Consider the following 24367-nt stretch of genomic DNA (forward strand, 5'->3'; position numbering starts at 1 on the left):
TTAAAATTTTCTACAAAAGAGGAGAAAATGGTGGTAGAGCCATTGGATTTGTGTATTTTTTCCAATAAAAATAATTTTCATAACAATTAAACCATTATAGAAAAGAACAAAAGCCAATTCTTGGTGGAGAAAAAAACAACACCTAATTTATTGATGTGATTTCATGCTTCAGATTTAAACAAATCTCACAAACTTTTTTTTATGATGGAACAGTGTTTTTCAAGATTTATATCTAATAGATTTGGATATAAATTTAATAAATTGATTGGTCCATAATCACAATTGTTCTATTAAGAAATCCAAATTAATTCACTTTCAAAAACTTGGATCATCTCATATGTGCTTTTGCTATAAACCCAGGTATAAAGAAATTCCTGACATTTCTTAATTTTCTACAAAAAATAGACAATGACCATAAAAAGTATGTTACTTTTGTTTTGAAATGTTGAATATTGTTGTTAAATAATACAAATATGCAACAATAGAACTTCAGAGAGGAAACTTTCCAAGAGAAATGCCTCTCTCCTTCAATCTTTTTTCAAGATCTTGATGAGTCAACTGGAGAATTACAAGAGTTGTCCCACTTAAGGAGTAGTCCCATTTTAAGATTGCCAATTTTCCCTTGAATCCACCACTCCAAGTGTTTCCAAAAGACAAGAGGCACCATACAATGTATTTCTGTATGGTACTAATCAAGACCAGTTGCACTCCTCATCCAGTCTTCATCTTGTCCTATGATGAGACCCATGGTGAAATGACATAGGGGATTTGAGTTGTATATAGATGTGCATTTATGAACTTGTACTTCAACAAGTACTATGTTTGTGTCAGTGGGGAATTCCTTTCTGGAAAAAACTCAATTTGTACAAAGTTTTATTTCACATTCCTGTTTTTGAATTTGAAGAGACCCATTGTGTGCTTAAGTGATTTGCTGTTTAAAAATGTTGTGAAGTAAACGTCTTTTTCATCCAATATGATGTGACATGTTTTACCATTTTTTATAGCAGCAACTATTTCTAAATGTCATTTGTACTCGATTTTACCCCATTGGGCTATTCCCGTTGAAAGCCATACACCCCCTACGGAAGACATGATGTTAATCTCCCACGCAGGGGTGTAGACTTCAAATGGAGTTACCCATTCAGTTAATCCCAATTAAAATTCACATCCTGTGTATGAAAGATTAAGGCCATGTCCTCATAGGGTGTGTATGGATTTCAACTGGATTAGCCTAAATTTAGATTGAAAACTGTTAACAACAGGGGGCAGCAACCTATATAATACTGCTACAATTCGGGCCTGACATTGGGCAACTCAATTTGAAAATTCACCAAACCTTTAATATATTTTGATGTATGTATTCAAATTTTGAATTCTTTGACTAAAAAGCTTGTAAGGTCCAGTCATATGAAAAGACTCTTCTTAATAATATGAAAAATGTGATCCCTTTAAAAAAAAACAACAATTAAAACTGTGTCTAAGAGCTTCTAAGTTAATTGATCACATAATTTGTTTTGTAGTATTTTGTTGGGTTGTCCCTTCTCTGATTCATCACAACATTTTAATTCACCAATTCAAAATATATGGCTCAATTGTATTTTTTCTGTAAATTGTTACAAGTAACTGTACTTTGGTCTGTTAGTACAAAACAAGTCATTTTAGTTCAATGTGAACTAACAACTATCAATATTTCCAACAATAAATAATATCATCATTTAGCATTTACAAAAAAAAAAGAAGCTCAGTACATCCACATATTAAGCTTGCTATTTTGTAACCAAATTCTTTCACCCATCCATCTATATGTGTTATCTCTCTACCTCGCCAGTATATTCATAACTCATTTCATATCTGGAGTACACCACCTTGAGAATTCCCCATGTCATTTGTGCCGACTCTATTACCAACCCACTTCACATTGTTGCCAAAACTCGAGAGGTGCCAGGAGGGTGAGACAATCCCGGTTTATACGCTCCCCGTAGCACTCCATAACGGCCTGTAGTTGTCATCTCTTGAGTCCTCCAACATGTCTTTATCGGTTGCTTCAATTGTTTATTGCATAGCAGTATACATCTTTTAGTTGCTTCCTTAATATCCTGTTTCTCGTTCGATGATAGTTGGAGACTCCTCTCCTGAAATTGCAAGCATTTGAAATATAAATATGACCAAGTACTCTTGCTTAGGAAGGCGTCTTGTCTTCTAATATTGGAAATGTTTAAAAAATGGATATGACCAAACACTCAATAATGTCTGTAAATCTACATTTATCTTGCCCTCTAGCATGAATAATGGAGTGACTAAGGAAGCAGATTTTTGGCGAAAATGTTATGACTCAAACGGGATAGGTTTATTTCTGGGCATTGATTTTTCATTTTTAATAAAATGTTGTTTTTTTTATAAAATGATGTACTGAAAGGATGAAAGTTGAATTGGGCGATGAATAGAAAGAAGCATGACATGTTAGCAGTGTCAAAAGAAGTAAGTGTTTCTAAGGAGTAAAGAAAAACAAAGATCAAGTTCACAAAGAAGTACCGGTAAGATACACAAAACGTTTTACAGAAAACATTTAACATTAAACACAATTTTTGAAAACTTGATGCAAAACATTTTTAGCATAAATGTTATTAAGATTTGACAAAATATTTTGTTAAAATGATACAATAACATTTTGACAACATTTTAAAAATGCTGTTGTTGTGGGGTTTTTTTCATATAAAGCATTTTCAAAATGTTTTTATGACATTTAAATAACCTGACATTAAATGCTTTTAAAATTGTTTGACCAAAATCAAAATGGTGTATAACATGTTAAAAACATTTTTGTGTTTGCTGGGAACCTACATTGTGACCAGTACTATTCCTATTCAATTTGGTTTGTAATTTTATATTATATCAAATGAATTTAGATAAAGTTGACTGCATGTTATACATTAGATATATTTTTTCCTTTGAATTTCATTAAAAAATGAGAAACAAAGAGCACAATATTATAATATGAAAGTTTAGTCAGGTGTATTTTTTTAAATAGAATCTTGGTTTCTAAATGTTACATAAATGTGCTGGTAAATTAGTTTTACCACAGTAAAATATGTTTTCAAAAAACAAATTTCCCCTTTCCTTACATCACAGTTGAGCTATACAGTCAGCAGCAGGAACCCACAATCATAATGTTGCCAATGTGACAAGAAACCTGCATTGGTTTAAAATAATCACAATATATTATCTCGCAGACATTGAATAATGATATCTCAAGGGGGAGCTATGTATCCCACCTTCCACCAGGATTACCCAGTGGCTAGGATAGGCAAAGCTTACCTGCAAGCTAAATAGCCTCTTAAGGGAAATATAAAGTCAAGCTACCAGGCATTGTGATATTAAGGTTATCCTAAGTGAGAATCTTATTAGCGTGTGCTCTCCAACACAATTTGATATAATTGGAGATGATGATATTTTTTTCAAAATGTAAAGAATGGTAACATAGTGAATGTATTTCTGGGGTATTATTTTAATATATCTGTAATTGCATCTTGTTATGATAACACACATTGTAAATGTCTTTATTCTGATTCAACTTTATGTATCAGTGATCCATGGATTACGAGTTTAACCAAATTTAGATTTATTTTGTCTGCAATTATTTTGCTTTCCATTTATTTTCTTTCAAACCTGTGTATTTAGTAGCCAATATGAGTCAAAATTCAGTCAAAAATTGCCCTTTACATAGAAATTTTCTTTTATTTTGAAGGCAGTATCCTTGCAGTTTTGTAAAATATGGTATTACTAATTGCCTTGAAGTTCTTGAACTATTATTTCTACTACTTACAAAGCAAGATGCAAAGTCTTTCAGAATGAAGTCTTTCCACACTGCAGTATATCTTGATTGCCTTTCAGGTTTACCCCTGCCAGTGTCTAGTAGAATATCATTATAGGATGTTGGCTGTTGATCAACTTTCATTTGAAGAGTGCCTATGCAAAGGCTAATAAATGCCATTTTAAAACTTTTTGAGTTAAGGCCACCAATATCTGCCCTTTCTCTAAGAAAAAGTGTAATTTCACTCTTTTCAGTGTGAAATATATTCAAGTTTCACTCTTGTTGTTTCATTCCATTAGAATGTTCACTGCAGGCAATCTTAGAGTGAAATTATCTCTTTTTCACTCTTTTACATGTAATGCTAGCATTAAATTGACACCGACTTTAAAATTTCATTAGGTTAATATTTGATCAAAAGTGGCAAATATTTTCTTGTTATTTCTTTATATTTGACCAATTATATTTGTTTTTATCTAAAATTATCCAATTGAAGAAATGGATAAATTTGTTTTTGCATTTGAACTCTTCATTTATTGCCAAACCATTACATATTTCTTGGTAAAATCAGTGCAAGGTCACTTATATGTCTTTTTTTATCACAATGTTTGTGTACAGGTGGAATTAACCGGTAGCAGTTTTTTTGACTATGTCCATCCTGGAGATCATGCAGAACTAGCAGAACAACTTGGCATGAAGCTTCCTCCCACCCGTATGATGTCTCCAACCACATCCTCAACACCTAGTGTAGCTGAAGGTAGTCCAAATGCAGCATCAAGCCCAGTGCTAACATCACCGGTTTCACCTCAAGGTAAGCTTGTTGCCATGGTAATATTATATCAACATCATTCTTAAAATCTTCCACATATTACATGGAATTCAACCTAAAACAGCCAAATATTTCCTGCTGGATTGGAGATCTGTAATTTCACCAAACTGGCATGCACATAATGATTATGAAGAATTACAAACATTTGACATGATGGTTCTCAATATTTTCCAAGTTCTATTTCGAGTTGAGGAATAAGAATGATTGAGTACCACAAGTCGGACTAAAATAAATGTGTGTATGTGTAATGTACTGAAGAAAATATTAGATCGTCCTCCTGGAATCAATTTGAATAAGATCCATAGCATCATAGTTAATTATTTTACTTTTTACTTCTTTCATACAATTTTAACATAATGTTGATTACAATTTTCAACTGTAAAGACTATAATTGATGTACAGCATAATTAGGGGGATACTAAAACTTGTATGAAAATATCATAATTTTATGTTACATTTGAACTATTACAAAGCTTGAAGCTCCATTAGACACATAAAGCAATAAATATTGATATTGATAAATATTTTCATTTAACAAGATAATAGTCTTGGATATTCAGCATTTTTATCTTTAACCTGTTATTCATAATAATGCTAAGCTATTGGAAAACCAAAATGCTTTTTCAAGTACCAAAAACATGTTGCCTAAAAAGGGCAAAGCACTGCATTGTTAGAGTGCGTAATGCATAATTAAATGTTCTCCAACGTAAATGTAAGCAGTTATGTGAATATAGTCAAACAAGATCTAAACCCTCTGTTCACATCCCCATCCCAATTGGAAATGCCTCTACTCCGTCGCTTAAAGAGAACACCAACATTTAGACAGACGAAATCCAAGCTTTTAGCATACGATTTATAATTCAAGATGGCCACTTCAGCTCAAGAGCCATTTATGTACTTCGTAAATTGCATCCTTTTTGCATTGAGCTCAGGCATGCATGACCAAGTTTGTTTTCAAAACGATAGCTAAGGGGCTGTGGGACGACGGAAATGCCTCGAACATGAAACTGATGATTGCGCGTCCGAATCTATCAACCAAATGTCAACGTTATTTTTCCCTCCACTACAATTAATTTCTCCTTTCAAGATTTCACAATCAAGGCTCGGACCATTTGTACAAACAACAACTTCTTAAAGCATTTTAAGATTTGATGTGTTTATTTAGTCATGAAGAGTTTTAAGAATAGTTGGTCTGAAAAACAAGTCAGCCGACCGGTTCCCATTTACATTGGTGTGAAGTATGCTTTCGCCAAATTTGGAGTATTTTCAATCCAATTAGGTCAGTAGAGTAGCTGCTTTTCTTGGGAAATTGGCAAGTATTTCTATAAGACATTGAGTGCCCAATGGGCCGGGATGATCACCGACAAGAAGTTTGGGCAAGGTCTACTTCAAGTCAACTTGAGCTTATTTGTGAGTTTTCTTCAAGATGAGCCCAAATGTTAAATAAATTTCAACTAGAGGAGTCTTTGTTTAGATTGTATAATCATGTAAGAGGAGAGGGAGGGATGGTAAACTTGACTGCATAATTATGCACCTTAGAATGGCCATGTTTGATAAACATCGGAGACCAGCTCAAACTGCTAATGCTTTCTTATATTATGCATATCTAACATCATTTCTATCTGACAATGTCCCTTGTATAAAAGCAAAACATGGAAAATCTTGATTTCTCAAATCCTAAACAAGTGTATTTGCAAATATACTCAAATATGTTAAGGGTTATTACTGAAAGCAGTCGCATTAAATTGATTAGGCATCTAGAGAGAGAAAATATTCTGTTGTAAAACAAGCTTGTATTAGGCTGTTGGTAAAAATATTTAATATACGTTCATACAAAATTGAATACTTTTATGTTACTTTTAGTGAATTTGGAAATCAGTATAAACAGAGGCTGGGTTGAAAATTGTAGGTACTGAAAAATCAAAAAGAGATTGATAACTGACATGGGGTATCATTTGTAATTTAGATAGTCTGCAATGGTAAAGTGAGGTTGAAATAGGGCTATCTGAGGTAAATTGAGGACTTCGTTGTTTTTAAGCATAGACATACTTGAGACGAAACCACTGTAGTAACAAAATTAGGCAGATTACTACACATAGGGTAAAAAGGTGTTTCAAATGGTCAGAAAATAACTAAAAATGGAATATAGGAAAACAAAAAAAGAGACAGACTGCCAAACAGGTAGGGAGGTTTGTCCCTTTTGAACCATAATGCGAACATGTTAAAATTTACAACAGTATACAATATTTTAGCTTTTTTTAACCATAAATGATTAAGATATACCTTTTTTTTGTATATTATTGATGTTTTTGAAAACAATTAGATGAACAAAGCTTTCTTGATCAATTTTGGGGGTATGATGTCAAAAAGTGCTGCGAGCATTGAATTTATGCAATAACTACCAAGTGACCCAACTTCAGCCATGAAAAGTATCAGTGTTTTAGCCGATTTCATCATTTTTTGGTTATTGTTTTCAGTGTTTTTCAGCCTATTTCTGAATCAAATTCACAGAAAATGGTAAAAAAATATGATTTTCAGTGGGTTTTTTTCAAGACCATTTTCAAGCCTGCAATGTTAGTGGGGTTTAATTTTCACATTTTTCACCGGTCGAACAAGCAGCTGCAAATTTTTAACCCTGCAAAAATATTATTACACATAGTACTTAATGTGAATGATATTTGGACATTATGCAAATTAAATACCCACAAAACTGTCCAGAATTGATAAAATTGCGAAACATTAACCCAGCAAAAATATCCCAGTACGGTATGCAGTATCTCAAACTACATAGTCAACATGGTCAAAATCATTGTCTCACTTTGGCAACATGCATATTATGTGCAGGTTATTAAGAGGTTTTGAACAATGCATGATGGGAAGACAATTCCCTGCTGTGATTCAAACCAATAGCTTGCTACATTGTTCTGATTGGCTACGCATTGCCCTGTGTATCTATTGAAACTGCGCAACAAGTAGTCATAATATAGGACCGTAACCTTTTGTCCTATATTCAAGTCTAAAAGGTGTAAAAAGTTGCTGGAGGAAGAAGGGAGGGAGTTCATTACATTTAATTGCCTGGAGGGAAGGAATTTATTACATCTAACTCTTGTGAAAAGTTGAATAGTCAATAGAGTTAGACGTTGCAAAGTTGAAGAATACAACCAGTAAACTTAGATGATTTCTAATTAAGTGGGACCAAAATAGACCAAGATGAAATTATTTATTGTTTTTCTTTATCCCAGTTTAATTTGTTATACTTTTTAATGTTTTGTCTGCAACACATTTTCAGCATTATTATATATGAGTATCCTTCTCTATATGGCAATGCAGAGAAATTAAAAAAGTTGAAAATGGTTCATAATTAATTTATCAAATTAAAAAATATTATTTTTTTATCATCATAGCTTTACTAACTTGTATACTTTAAAAAACTAAATGTTTACGTAGCCTTAAAAGTTATACAAATAAGTGTTCCATTAGGTTTAACTTGGGTCCAGTGACATGATGCTTGATTAGGTGTATAAATTAGAGTTCAACTTATGGGCACAATCGGTCAAATTATCAGCCTTGACAACTATTTTTATTGATCACAAAGAGGAGCATATCATGTATTGAGCCAATCAGAGACTTGGTAAGAATAGTTGGAAGGGCTGAAGGGGATAAAAGCCTAAAATTGCTGAGAGATCTAAAAGCTCCATTTTGATTGGGTACTCAGATGATTATATCATGTAATTAACCAATCAGGGGAACTTTAAGAGAGATAGTAGTGCCCATAGGGTAGAGTCCGAAGTTTACCGTTTTCTAAAATCCATTTTCCGTGTTGCAAAACTTGTAAATCCCTGTTTTTTTAACACTTGCTTGGGTTCTGGGAATAAAAATTGACACACACACAACTCAAGATTGTTTTTAACATTTAGTTCTCTTATCTTTTAACAATTTTTGTCGCATCATGCAAAAATGTCATTTTCTGTGTTGTACCTCAGATTCCGTGATTTTTTCTTGTAACTTTGGTCCAGTGAAATTATGCTCGATTGCAGTGTATAAATTACAGTTTAATAATATCCTATTATAGCTCAGAGATCACTTGTTGCTGGAGGTGCAAAATAAAACAAGAAAAAAATTGTAAAACTGGGGAGCTGACATTTTAATTTATAGACAATAGGTATCTCATCACTTTTTTTATCGCATCAAATATGCATTGCAGTTTAACACTTGGTTGGGTTCTGGGAAATGCTAGACAAGCTACCAGATCTAAAATCCAACACAAAACACCGGTCTTATGACGCTTGGCAATCTTTTTTACTCAGGCTAAAACAATCCAATTAGAATATAATTTCTGCAGTGGGTGTGATTCCGAGAGTAGCCAACACTGAATGTGATAAATTGCTACAGGTTATATACATGATAAAAACTTCTCGCTCTTTCCAGCTGTCGCTCAATTTTTGTCATGACAACAAGTCTGTTTTTGTCGGAGGTTAATTGACATGTCACCCCTATACACCAGCACAAGTAGCCTCTTCACAGCTTTTTTGATATAGGAGCAAAATTAGGAAAAGAAATGAGACTTTAAACGACAAATGGGAGTGTAGCACACCGGCAACTAGGGAACTCATCAATGCCATCTTCACGCTATATGCTCTGCCACTCTAAACTCGGAGCTGTAAAAAGTTCATGAATTTAGATTGACTCAATCTTCTCCATGTTATCAACTAGAGCACCGATTCGGTCATGGCCAAGCTCTGATCAGGCGCAGGCATGTTCCCTAGAGATTCCATGATCACCATTTTGAAAAGTTCAATCATTTCGTTTTTGCCACCTTTGGCCTAGAGCTTGGTGCGTGCACTTGTATACAAAATAAGCTTACGACTACAGAGTAGGTAGCTAGGCCAGCCCGGACGACTGCAACACACGATAGAACTGTCAAAGTACAAAATGCAGAACACAGAATTGACTATTTGTAGTCTGCTGGTTAAATGCACATAGTGTAGTACAATCATAATGTGTAGGGTTTGCCAGTTGCAAGCCAAGTAAACTAACAACCACAGGTGGTTGGACACTGGCATTCCTATTGGGTGTTGATGTTTGCTTTAGCTTATGTGCAATATGAATTCCGATTTGATCCAAGGCAGAATTTTAAAGATGATATAGGAATTGTATGTTATTTATTTTAGCCTTATTGAAAAGCCAATACTGCCTTATATCCATTCACTTCAATTGAAGAATTCAATAACTTTGTTCTAGTATAAACTATTTGCAAACACAATATCAATCCATCTCCAAGAAACTTTTATGGCCAGATCTGCCATAAATACTATCTTTTTAACCAATTATCAGCAATATCTTATATATTACTTTGTTTTGAACAGGCCCGTAACCAGGGAGGACCAACGACCCAAAAAGTCCCATTTGCGAGCCCCCAAAAAATAAATGCTGGTTATGGGCCTGTTTTGACAGTTTGTATATCACTTCCCAACCCCGGATCCCATCTACACCTTCCACACTCTTAGTGTCGTAAAAGCATGGGCATCAATCCGGGGGGGGGGGCAGGGGGATATGTCCCACCTTTTGGCAAAATGACCCATTTTTTTATCTTTTCAGCCACTTTTTGACAATTTAGGCTGAATGTCCCCCCACGTTTCAAGCCGGATTGGCGCGTGAACATGCGTAAAACAAGAATAGAAACTTGGCCTGCATTTTTAAGTACAAACATGGCGGAACATGGATACCCTCAATGAGATGTAATATGCAAATTTGGGTAAGAAACCCTGCGAAACTTATAACAAACCAACAGATCAATGAAGCCCAATGAATGAAACTAATTCAGTTAGGAAGAGGGTTTAAATGTTGATTAATGTTTCTCACTCTTAAAAACATTATTTAGACCAACTCTGGGGACCCATGTCACATCCTGTTTTGTCACAGAAGGGAGGAGGCAGCTTTTTAACCAAACTAGTTACGTACATGTAAGGGCTTCATCACCGTTTTGTTTCTTCCTTTACTATCAGACTAACATGGAATGTTGTGGGTCTGGGCTTGGAAGAGATTAGTTAAGCTTTGATGTCAAAATGCAAAATCTTACATTTCCTTGTTTATTGATTAGGTCAGGATTGAAAACAAATTTACTTTAAATCATGGCTAAACAGTTTTGACAGATACTTTCGTGTCACTCGCATGTTTTGCAGATAAAACACGTCATGCTGGTGACCACTAAAGTTGACTACAAAATTGTTTGACATCAGTTGCTAAGCAAGCTGAACGTGCGTCACTAAGGGTGCGCCATCCATACTAATAATGCTGCTCTGTCGCAACTTTGGTGGTTGCGTTACTGGTTATGGACTGAACATGATAGTTGACATTAAAATATTTTTGCTTTATGAGTTTTAATGCAAACATAACATGGTGGATTTAGAATAGAGAGTTTATAGAAGCACTATTATTAGTAACTGAGACGGGAAAAGCAGATTAATGTTGTTGTTCATAGCATACATGGATAAACATCAAGTTTGTTATTCAGGACGAAAACGATATGTTTATTTCCATATTAAGGAAATTATCATATGGCTGAGTGGTCAAAATGTGTGAAAATGGAAAACTCCCCCTGCGCTACATATTTGCGTATGTATATTGCTTTCCACACTTCTATGTTGTAAGCTGATCCAGGCAACAGCTTGGTTGCCTACACAGTCCGGGTTCTCTCGCGTTAGGGAGCGTACTGTGGATAGCCTCTTTGGTAGTCCAGCCACGCAGAGAACAACTTGCAAATGGCAATCTGGGAAAAACCATCGATGCACAACTGATTAAATTTGAAGAGATTGAGGTGTCAACAACTGAAAAATTAATGTACGGCAGCAAAAACTTGGGCTGTGGCATATGTTCTGTAAAGATATGGCAAACCAAGCTTGTGGCAAAAACCGTACCCGTTACAACCCTTATGTGTGCATCCAAGACAAAAACTGGATCTCTCGGTAGCTTCTCTCTTGATTAAGATTCATTGAAATGTATATAAGACGTTTCAAAATCTGGACAGACGTTTTGTCAGTAGAATTTCATTTGGCACTGTCCCCCTAAGGATTTAGGTTATTATGGCGAGAAATAGGATGAACTTAGTGCAGGGGGTACAAACGGGATAAGCTTAAAAATATTCAATATCAGAGATACTGGATACCCATAATGCTGTTGGTGGTTGCCTGGTGTATGTACCCCTCCCTCATTGCCATCGTCACTAGGCTGGTTTGAAATAGGGAGATGACTGACACGTGGTGTGCATACAAACATCCGTCTGCGTTTGCGACCCCAGAGACGTGTAAGCCTGTATGGGAAGTAAACAAAAGGGTGACATATAGTAAGGTTTTATTTGGAGTAAGGAGGAGGCAGTTTCTATACAAGGGAGGAACATGATTTTTTAATGTCTGAAAGAAGTTGGTTCTCGAATAGTAATTGGGGATGAATGTGGGTTAAGTAAATGTGAGAGCACTAATTCTGGTACTATAAAGCTTTCTTTGTACCGGATTTTGGTCTGTTTTTCCAGATTTGTCTTTATCAGTTTTTCCGGTATATCTGGATGTTTTTCTTCCTCTGGTTACATGCATCTTACTTGTAGAGTAACTATAAAAATTGTTAAAAATATGTATGTTTGATATGATATGTATAAACTTCATCATGACAAAATAGGAACTTGCGATGAAGGAAAGAAGTACTAATACAAAATTGTTAAACAGTTATTATGAATCAACTATCCTTCTTATTTAAATCGACTTTTAATTCATCTGGTACATTTCCAAATCACAAAAAAAGAAAAGAATAGCGAGAAACAGTTAAATAGCCTGCCATAATCAACATGATTTTCTTTAATGGACAACTATACCTTGACCATCACATATTGATAGCCCACTCTTCTTGTAAAGACTTTAATTTATTTTACTTATCCTTAATATAGAGATTGCATAGTCTGGGTACTTTAGCACTCATATATTGAAATTTGTCTTTGTTTACCCATAACAAAAATATGCACTCAATATAATAGATATATTACATTTGGGGAGACACAAAACAATATTAAACTAATTAAATTCATTGTATCTAATAATATTAAATTATTAGATACAATGAATGTAAATAGTTATATTTGAGTAATTCATCATACATTTTCAATATTTTTTACACCTTTGACGCATAGCTCGGTATAATCCAACTAAATTAAATCAGTGAATATATATACAAGAACAAGGGGACACAGGAGAGACCACGGTACGATTTGCAATTGGAAACCTATTGAATTAGTAATTCACTAAATTGGTTGTACATCAAATATTTGCTGCCCCTGTGTAAACTCAATGATGAGTCTACAGGGCTGCTGAATCAGCTGAGCGCTGGACTCGTACAAATCCCGACTTCCAATTCAGTGCCATATGCTGTAGCTGAGATTAACATTGGTTATTTTGTCTTCTCATTGTGTGGAAGGTTTTTAACCAAATTTGATTGAAAGAGACTTTCAACAATTGAAAATTTATTGGTGATGAGACTATATAAGTTTAAAGATGGCACTTTTCAGGTTCTGCTTGTTAAAAGCCCAAATTTAGTCTTTTGAACTGAAATCTATAGTGTTCTTTCAGGTGATACAAAGTGGGGTTGCTGTATAATAAGGATATTTCAGATTAATAGGTAACCATGTGTTTTAAAACATTGTATCTTTTAAACATTTCTTGTACATTTATTATGTAAAATTAATGATCATTTGCACTTCTTTGTTCTTCATTTGTCTCATCAAAATCAACCGAATTCTATAGTTCAAAATATGATTTAACGAAGGACAAAGCATAGTACTGTGCAACTAATACATGATAACAAAAAGTATATTTTGTGAAACTGACAGTGAAAATATTCAAACTTAGTACTTAATTCTTAAGTTGCTGTATAAAAACCTTAGATATATTTGACTTAAAAATATTTTAGCTTTACTTGATGTTTTTACAAAATGGTGACAGCATACAATGTTGCATTTGAGCATTTTCCCCTTAATTTTGAATTATTATGAAGAAATACTAAGCTTCATTATTCATTGTACTGTTGACTGATAAGATTAGAAAAAAGAAGTTAAAAGTTAATGTCATTGTTATGAAATAATAGAAATTACATAGACATCTGGTAACTAAATTCTATGTGCTATTTAAGTTAATGATGCTGATTTATGTACCTTTCAAAATTTATGAAATTTGATCATAGATGATTTTTATCGCTTTTTGGTGTAAAAACGCTTTTAATGGTTTCAAATGCTTGTTCAATCAAACCACAGTACATTCAACTTCTTTCAAAACCATGTGTTAGTACTTTCAGTTGTATGAGTACACAAAGACTTGCATTCTGTGGTATTCAAACATGGATTGAAGAAAAATTGAGATTTTGTGAGGACTTTATGTGAGTCTAATCTAATTATTAGCTTATTGAGGTGGATGTCAGAGATTAAGTGGTGATTTTCAAAGAGTAAAGGAGCAATGTGAAGTTTGCCTATGCATATTTCATTGAAGCCAGTCCTCCCCTTTACCAACGCTCCAGGCAAGATCGTTTTAGGGTAATATCCCCAAGCTATAACACACACTGGTGATAGGTCTCTTCCCCTCACATGATCACGCAAAATGACAGACAGATGGCAAACTTGCCAAATGGCAGCAGGCAGTATGGCCGTGCTGCTACGGTAACGGCGGGTTTACCCAGCCTGCTTCTTTTGCACTGTGCACGCTGTATTGTTTGCCCTTGTAGTGTAGAATTCCCTTAGCCCTTTTGCAGGGAAACACACAACACAAGTACATTGTCAACTCCAAAATGTAAAGGACAATATTAATAATATTGTTGTCCGTGTAGTTTCTGCAATTTGTTCATCCCTCCTAGTTCAAATATGGGGGCTTGGTGCTCCACTATGGAAGCTTGCAGCGCATACATGGCTTGGCAGTATAGGCTAGGTATAGTAACGCTTCCTGCTCTGGAGTGCACAGGGTGAGACGGAACAGATTTAAGATGAATACTAGATTGGAATGAAGTGTGGCATCTCATGCATAAGTTGTGAGTGATGATGGCCCGATGGTTAATTGATGTGGCTAACTGTCACAACCAATAAAACTGTCAGCGCTTTAAATACCAGTCACAAATTAGCCATCTTTACTTTGTAAATTATCAATGGTAGATTATGGCATAGTCACTTAACTCATGATGGAACCACCGTCAGGAGACCTATTAGCAAAATGTTGTTTTGTCTGTCCACATGTTACATAGTGCAAGCAGAGTATAGTTTTAAATTTATGTTATAAACTCATAACTATATTCTAAAACTATCCCGGAAACTATCATCAAAATTGATCAGTTTTTAACAAAGCTGAAATGTTGTGTTTGTGAACTTCAAAGAGACCCAGGACTGTCACATTGTGATGTACATGACAGATGGTATGAATACAAACTAAACATTTTAATGTATATGTTTCAAAATGAATCAAAAATTGTCCCTATATTATGCTGCATCAGTTGTCAAGTATCACTTGTTACTTTGTTTTGTCTGTCAAATGTATGGAGGGCAACAATGATATGCACTCAATAAAATGTAGCTGACATAGGTCTAATCTCTTCTGGTGATAGAACTACTATCCACAGAAGATGACACTGCTATCTACTGAAGATAGCACTGCTATCTACAGAAGATAGCACTGCTATCTACTGAAGATAGCACTGCTATCTACAGAAGATAGCAGCACTGTCCACAGAAGATAGCGATTGCACAGCTATCTACTGAAGATAACACTGTTGCACATGAATGAACATGCACTAAAACAGCAATTTACAATCATAGTAGATCCATTTTTTATCTATTGATCCTTAACCGAGCTGTTTTTAACATTATTATCACACTCATGTGAAAATGCAATGATGGCTAGAACGGCGATGTCGATCCTGGAGGCCAATAATTGCTCTGGGAAGAGCAACCATTGGCAGCGCATCATAATTGTAAGAATTGATTTGCTTCGAATTAACCAAAGAACATTTAATCTTTACCTCCTTTACAGCTCCTACCTTATTTTGTACCCAATAATAATTTGTCTGCTGAAGTGGTATGCACAATAATATTCATGCAGTTCAAGGATAATCGGCTATCGTTATAGCCAGGTTAAATTAATATTTCTGCATTCCATTTAACACCTTTAACCAGGTATACAAGGAGGTGTTTACTTTTGGGCAATTACAATACTCTTTCAGATTTTGACCAAGATAGCAAATAATTAAGAATATCTTTGCACTCTACTTATGATTCTCATCAACAAAATCAGAATGGGCTATTCCACACACTTCCACTTCCTCATGACCCTAACCTTCCACACAGGGAGTATGAATTTCAAATGGGGTTACCTAAAATAAGTGACTCCATTTGAAATTTACTTACATCCCCTGTGTGGGAGATTAAGGTCATTTCATCCATAGGGATGTATGGATTTAATCTGGAATAGCCCAATACTCATCCAACTTAACAAACAGGTACATTTTAAAGCTGATCAAATTTACATCATTGTGACCTTTAGTGCCCTCTTTGATATGAAGAGCCATCATTTTAACTATTTTTACTGTATGCCATTGTACAAAATAGTATACTCTAGCCATTTCTATACCAAGATGGTACAACTACAATCAGACAATTATGTGATTTGCTTTCTTATTTTCTCATCCTCCTTAGATCTAGCTTTGAATATGTCCAGTTCAGGGAGTCAGCTTGAACGGTCCTTTATCATCCGAATGAAGTCCACCCTCTGCAAGAGAGGCATCCAGATCACGTCATCTGGATATAAGGTACATATATACCATATCCCATATATTCCATTGTTTTTCCATGTTTTTTTTCAATCATTGTGTGTCTTGCCAATTTCACAGGTGACCACATGTTAAATATGAGCACTTCTGAAGACATGCCGTTTTTAGAAAGAAGTTTTGTCATTCGTATGAAGTCGACTCTTACGAAGCGTGGTAGTCAGATTAAGTCATCGGGATACAAGGTGGGTTGGTGGTTTAAAGGTGTAAGGCTATCTTCACCTCTATGGCGGTGTTTGTGTGATGTTAGTATGGTGTTTATGTTAATACCTTAAGGGATCTAAAATGAGTGTTTATTGCGTTTCGACAGTATTTTTTGTGGGACATGAAAGCACCTCAGACCTATCGAATTGCGTTCTGAATACGGAGCATGTCTTTCTGATATCAAATAATTTTCATTTTTTGAAAATCACAATATAATACAAATTTTATGACAAATTATAAAAATTTGATATTTTTCAAATTTTTGATATATAACAGTCCTCGAAGTAAATTATATAAATCTAATGACATATTCTTAAAGTGTATGTAGCAGGGAGAAAAAGCCGACGGTCAATCGAAAATTTTGACCTTTCATATTGAAGATATGGATTTTTTTTCCCCAAAAGACCTAATTTTATGCCTCCACCGCGAGGCATACTGTTTTTGCAATGTCCGTGCTTCCGTCCTTCCGTCCTTCCGTGCTTCCGTCCGGATGCCATATCTCGGGCATGGATGGGCGGATTGACTTCAGATTTTCAGGATAGGTGGGTCATGGTCAAAACTCTGGCTACTTTTTTTTGGGTGAGTTTCAAGGTCATATACTGAGGTAAAAGGTCATTTGAGGTCAGTGGGCTCATTTTCCTTATTTACCTCTTTTCTCGGAGACTAGGGGTCGCATGATCCTCAAACTTGGTGGGTGGGTGCATCTTGACCCCAGGCAGAACAAGTTTGTATTGGTTAGTGGGTCAAGGTCACCTGAGGTCATGCAGGGGTCATTTGAGGTCAAATTAGCAAAAACTGTCATATGACCATGAAACTTGGTAGGTACAGTCAACATTTAGAGCCAAATTTTTGGAAGGTAATTTTGGGGTCACCCAGGGGTCATCTGAGGTCAAATTAGTAAAAACTGTCGTATGGGAATGAAACTTGGTGGGTACAGTCAACATTTAGAGCCTAATTTTTGGAAGGTCATTTTGGGGTCATCCAGGGTCACCCAGGGGTCATCTGAGGTCAAATTAGTAAAAACTGTCGTATGGGCATGAAATTTGGTGGGTACAGTCAATATATAGAGCCAAATTTTTGGAAGGTCATTTCGGGGTCATCCGAGGTCATCCAGGGGTCATCTGAGGTCAAATTAGTAAAAACTGTTGGATGGGCATGAAACTTGGTGGGTACTGTCAACATTTAGAGCCAAATTGTTGGAAGGTCATTTTGGGGTCCCCAGGGGTCATCTGAGGTCAAATTAGTAAAAACTATCATATGGGCATGAAACTTGGTGGGTACAGTCAACATTTAGAACCAAATTTTTGGGACATCATTTTGGGGTCACCCAGGGGTCATCTGAGGTCAAATTAGTAAAAACTGTTGCATGGGCATAAAACTTATTGGGTACAGTCAACATTTAGAGCCAAATTTTTGGAAGGTCATTTTGGGGTCAGCAGGGGTCATCTGAGGTCAAATTAGTTTGAACTATCATATGGGCATGAAACTTGGTGAGTACAGTCACATTTAGAGCCAAATTTTTGGGAGGTCATTTTGGGGTCACCCAGGGGTCATCTGAGGTCAAATTAGTAAAAACTGTCATACGTTACATGAAACTTGGTGGGTACAGTCAACATTTAGAGCCAAATATTTGGAAGGTCATTTTGGGGTCATCTGGGGTCACCCAGCTTTGTATCAACTTGTGAGTACGTGCCACTTCACTCCCTTTGGTGGAGGCATCACGGTCGACGCTTTGCGTCGAAAACCGCGACATCCGAGAACCGCGGTCCATCTAGTTTTGTGTGTTTTGGGAAAAAAATCCATATCTTCAATACGAAAGGTCAAAATTTTCAATTGATCGTCGGCTTTTCATCCCACCTACATACACTTTAAGTATAAATCATCAGATTTATAAAGTTTACTTCAAGTACTGTTAAATATCAAAAATATCAATTTTAATGATTTGCCATAAAATGTGTATTAAATTGCGAATTTCAAAAATCAAAATTATTTGATATCAGAATGACATTCTTCAGTATTCAGAATGCAATTCGATATGTCTGATGTGCTCTAATGTCCCACAATAAATACTGTCCAAACGCTCATACCCCAGCCCTTAAGGGGTGTGGTCCAATTTTTCATATTTCTATTTTTCATTGAGGCCTACCATTCAAACAAAATGTTTCCATATTTTGAGTTGTATTGCTCTATTGGTTTTGATGTGAGAAGCAAAAACATGTATAAGAATGCCTATAGATAAGTATGCACATTTCCGATGTGGTTACCACAATTCTCCATGTTTTTGTTTATGTCACAAATAATATCTCGATCAATCCTTTTTTACTGGGGTAATGAGAAAAATATGAGCTTTCTTCTGATACCAAAATCTTTGAAGAAAAGTGGGGGATGAAGCTGTTGATCAGGTTGCACCTCTTTAATAGATATATTATTCATATGTGTACAGTCTCTGTCACACTAAGTATACTTTGCAAGTCTACTAAAGTTGCTAGTACTGGTCAGACCTGGTTTATGTTTAAATTGGAGCTCTTACATGAAGGATCCATTTTGTATATTCGGAAACTGCTAGTGAATAAGTTACATTTCCATTAGTGTTACAAATGATCAGTACAAATTATGTTTTTTTGTAATGATTTGAATCATAGGTAATTCATATCACCGGCAGCCTAAGAACCCGCATGATGCTGACACAGTACAGCCGTCATCCACCAGTCGTCATGGGTTTTGTAGCATTAGCATATTCACTACCGCCCCCTACCATCAGCGAGATTCACCTAGACCCCACCATGTTTGTCTGCAAAGTAGATCTCAATCTTAATGTCACATTTTGTGAAGCCAAGTAAGTGTGATACTTGTTTGTAAGATTAATTTAAGATAACATTCAAAATGGGCTATTCTAAGCCTTTGCGAGTATAGACCTAAGATGTTGTCATTTGACGCCAGTATGCATCACGCCAATGTGCACATCGTTTAGCGAACATTGTTGCTGTGCATTGCAAGTCAGTGTGACGTCAAATGACAACATTTCGGGTCTACTCGCAAAGGCTTATGGGATTTACCAAAAAGGTCAATCATCAGCCAGCCCTTCCACTATTCTTACCATGTTGTTGATTGGCTCAATAAATCATAATAGTCTTGTAACCAATCAGCAGGTAGTGCCCATGTGATTAAGCATGGGTCAAATACGGTAATGGCAAATTGAGCCACTTTTGATGACACTAAATTTACACATTTTTCGTATCAAAGTTATTTGCTTTCATGCAATTCAAAGAATTATTGACACGAGGAGACCACTGTAATACAACGAATACCTCCTTAATGATATATGCATAATCATTTATTATTGAATTCAGTGTCAAATTATTTCATATTTTACCTTCTTTTCTTCCAGAATCAGTGAATTTTTAGATCATGTATCAGAGGATGTAGTAAACAAAAGTTTGTACAGTTTTCTACATGCACAAGATATTGCAGGCATCAGGGACAGCCATGCAGACTGTAAGTCTATTATATTTATATCCATACATTGTCTTATATAAAATTAGTGATATTGTTATTTTATTTAAGTACAAAATTGATACCAAAATTAATGGTTTTGCATGTTATGAAAGATGATTTTTACACCTGTATCCATTCTTTAACACTTCAGATATTAATATTAATAAATAGATGAATCAAGATGCATCCAATATTTTTGCCCATGTGTTTTCATCTTATCAGGCATGTTATTGGTGTACAAACCAGCTGTGTTATATTGTCTGATAACACAGCTAGGAATCAATGAAATTGTATAAAGATCCAAGTATTTAAGAATAAATATTATGACAAATCCCGAATGCTAAGCAGAATTGAAGAACTTATGTATAACGAGATTGAGATCATCCGTTACTCCTTTCCATTGCTTCATAATTGTTTTGACCAATGATATTTTACAAACTTATCGTATGTCCCAGGGCTTGATAAAGCACTTTTCATAACATGAACCTTGCATTAATAATAATAACATGATAATTTTTACCTCCCATGCCCATTTCACCGAAATATTAAATATTCTTATTCTAAATTTTGAGTTAAATTTCTCCAGCAGTTTGAATTCTAGAAGCAAAAAATAATGTGTATCACAGTGCTCATAGAATGCATGACTTCCTTGGTGGTGTAGGCCTACCACTTAACTACCATGCTTTTATGATCATACCACCAAAATAAAACATATTTCAGGTCTAAAATATCACTGGAGTTACGAGAAAAATATGAGCTTTCACCTGATATCAAAATCTGCATTCTGATGTAGTAATGTGGAAGGGGAATGAGGCTGTCAGATGGGTCACACATCTTTAATTTCAATAAATGAATGAACAATATTTCCACTGCCATTGTTGTAATTGGTAATTGTGATTGAAGTTGATATTTTTGGTTCTGCATCATTATGTTATGTTTTTTGTTTGTTTATGTTTTCTTTCTAGTACTAAACAAAGGTCAGGTGATCACTAAATATTTCCGCTGGATGTGCAAAGCTGGTGGTTATGTGTGGATGCAAGCAACAGCAACATTAACATACTCCAAGAATTCCACTGATAAATCTTTCATCTTTATTATCCAAGTTCTTAGGTAAGCTCTTTTGAAAACCTCTTGCTCTTTTATCTTGGTACTATGTAGCTGGTGTTTTTTGTAATACAACTATTTATTTGACTGAGAAAGTTAGCTTCTGTGACATCAATTAAATAACAAATTGGACACAGAATTTCCATCTTGTGATATGTAGATGATATGATAAGTGTTATCTTCAAGGCTGACATTCAGGGATTCAAAGTTATGATGATAAATGTAGCCAATGTCAGCCCTCTTCATATGGATATTGAAAGCAATCAGGTTCCCAAAGGTTCACACAATTTTACACATTCAGCATATTACATTTTTGTACAAATGAATATCCATCAAAATTTCATAGAATGTAGTACACAATGAGCTTGTAACTTCTAATTTCTGGGACATTTTCTTAAAAGAACTTTCCAGAATTACTTAAAAAAAGAAATCCTCAACATGCGGAGCACATTTAAAAATGTGCTCCGCATGTTGAGGGTTTCTTTTTACTTAACTAATGAACTCATATTTTTATTGGTATGAAAATTGTATTAATTTCCTTTTTGACTTAAGTTAGATGATTTACTGAACTTTATCAAAAGAAGTAGGTCAGAATTCAGTTTTGGTTTATTATACCTGTTTTTAAGTACTATATACTCTTGAAATGTAGTCTGCCAATATAAGCTCCCTCTTTATAATTGACTGTTAACATTAAGCCGTATACTAATATTAACCCTTGCCCTCAATTCTCAACAATTTGGGTTCTGAGTAATGTTTGTGATCTGTAAAAATCACAGATTTAATGAATTTTTAGATATTTTTATGATCTTTATAAGTAAATGCATTGTTTCTGCTCAGCAGATTGTAGTTCATAAGCATATTTTGAAGAAACATTGACAATTCAGAGATATTTGATATTTATATCATATCAGCCAGCTACACTGTGTGTGTTAAACATAACATACATACATACATACAACGGCATTTATATAGCGCAATTTCAAAGAAATGATCATTGCACTTTACAGAAAACTTACCCTACTACTAAAGACTTGTGTACATGATATAATAAGCACAAAGTGATAACATTAAGAGTAAATCATATTATTATAACAAACCTATATCTGCTTAGAATTCAATAGCTGCCATGTATAAAAACCTCCCGTATTATGAGATTATTTTCAAAGATCTGAGTTTGCGCTCAATCCTTGTATTTGCGGGTATGCTTGCTTGTCCCTGTACTTGGTAAAAACCTACTTTTGCATCTAATTTTTAAGATATTTGTTGACAATTAAAATCCCCTTTCATAGTCATTTCTCATTTTTACAGTCCTTTTAAAGTAACTCTTTTTGTTGCTAATCATGAACATTGTGTCAAATTTAAGATACTCTTTCTGGCAAAAACACAATGATTGCTATGAACAATGCATGTCCACATTATGTATCATATACTATTGGTTAATAGTATTTCTCTGCAGACACAATTGTCTGCATTTCTTACTCTGATAAAGCATTTTGTGATTGTAAGTAATATTAGGACAGTGGCACTTTATAATTCAGACTGGAGATCCGGCCTGCAGCATGATGTTGCAGGAATGTAATGCACCCGGTATTCCACAAACATTCCAAAACTGGTACAAACATTTGCTTATAATTGTACAAGTTGGGAAGAACATTTCAAGAAGTTAGCTGTCTAGGGTTAACATTTTTTTAAATGTTTCAATTTTTGAATGGTCGTAATAGTCACATTTTGGAAATCCTGCAACCCTTTCTTGTATACCATTTTTCACCCTGATGATGTGGCAGTGACGTCAGTGCACATTTCGTTAGGCGCAGCGTCAAGTAGCTAGCGGACACTCAAAGCACAGGTGTACGCACAAACGTGCTTAAAGACGACGCACATGTGTGACCGCAAAACAGCTGCTTCAACGTGTTGACGTCACTGCCACATATAGTCTGTCCACATAGAAGTACAAAGTAAATAGACCTCGGAAACTGGAGGTATACGAATAATTATTTCAGTGCAATGCTTCTTTGGCGCGCCAACTGCTGCGCGATTTGTGCACCACGCTCTTTACGCGTCGTGTGGCGCTCGCGTGTGACGAAAAGCATCGACCCCCGATGTCACATATTTGGTTTGTACTTCTAAGTGGACAGACTGTAGTGAAAAATATTATAGTCTTCTTTTCTGTCCTGGCTGCAAATCATTGTACCACAAGTGTCCAGAGGGCCTGATTGAGACAATAATATAGTCAACTAAATGAGTGGTCAACATGATACCTGAATTAATAGTTGATTAAGAAACGTTTAAACATAGAAATTGTACACATCACAGCTATTACATACCTGCGTAGATACGACTATGTTGTACAACATGATGGATTTGATGATATAATCTGTTAGGCAATGTATAGCATTATGATATGAAGATCATATGGAACTAGGGCACGGAATAGACACGGCTTTCCCTTGAGTTTAATAAAGGAGATAAGCGGCAACTCATTAAGCTCTCAATTAGGTAAAATTAGAGTGTGATTAGCCCAGTTGATAAACCTCTAGTGCACCATGAAGACTTACACTCCAGGACAAGTCATGTATTATTTGTGTCAGTGCATATGGAGGTAGAAAAGGGTATCATTTTGTAACAACTATTCTTGTCAAATAATCTAGGAAACATCACTAGATTACGTTGTCTGTTGTTGATTAATTCACTAGTTTTGTGATATTGTGGGATGCAATGAGACTGTGTGAGTTGTTTGAATTGACGAAGTTCATTATTTTGGCCATGTTGAAAATATGCACCATTTTATTCATCTTGAGAGTTACAACACAGCTACAAAGTGAATTCCTTGCTTTGTTTTGTATTGACATTTTAATATACTTTATGAATTAAAATAAATAATAGATAAATTTCTGTATGAAAATGGGCATCTAATGTTAGAGGTGATAAAAGTACCTATTCGGCCATGTTGAAATTAGGCACCATCCTATTGATCTGGAGATTTGAAACCCAGCTACAAAGTGCACTGCTTGCTTGTTTAGTATTGCCAATAATTGACTAGTGTATAAAAAGTATGAATGCTCAGGAGGACCTACCAAAAGATATTG

The 24367-nt window shown here is 35.1% G+C and overlaps 1 protein-coding gene across 1 annotated transcript in view; it reads left to right on the forward strand.

Annotated features, from left to right (window-relative positions):
• The window catches only part of LOC140152809 (uncharacterized), a 172665-nt gene that overhangs the window by 141907 nt on the left and 6391 nt on the right, over positions 1–24367 (forward strand). The window contains 5 exon segments of the mRNA XM_072175309.1: positions 4427–4619; positions 16348–16460; positions 19325–19518; positions 20071–20177; positions 21143–21287. Of these exon segments, the coding sequence (XP_072031410.1) occupies positions 4427–4619; positions 16348–16460; positions 19325–19518; positions 20071–20177; positions 21143–21287 (752 nt within the window).

This window comes from Amphiura filiformis, chromosome 5 (genome assembly GCF_039555335.1).
Source record: "Amphiura filiformis chromosome 5, Afil_fr2py, whole genome shotgun sequence".
NCBI classification, from domain to species: domain Eukaryota; kingdom Metazoa; phylum Echinodermata; class Ophiuroidea; order Amphilepidida; family Amphiuridae; genus Amphiura; species Amphiura filiformis.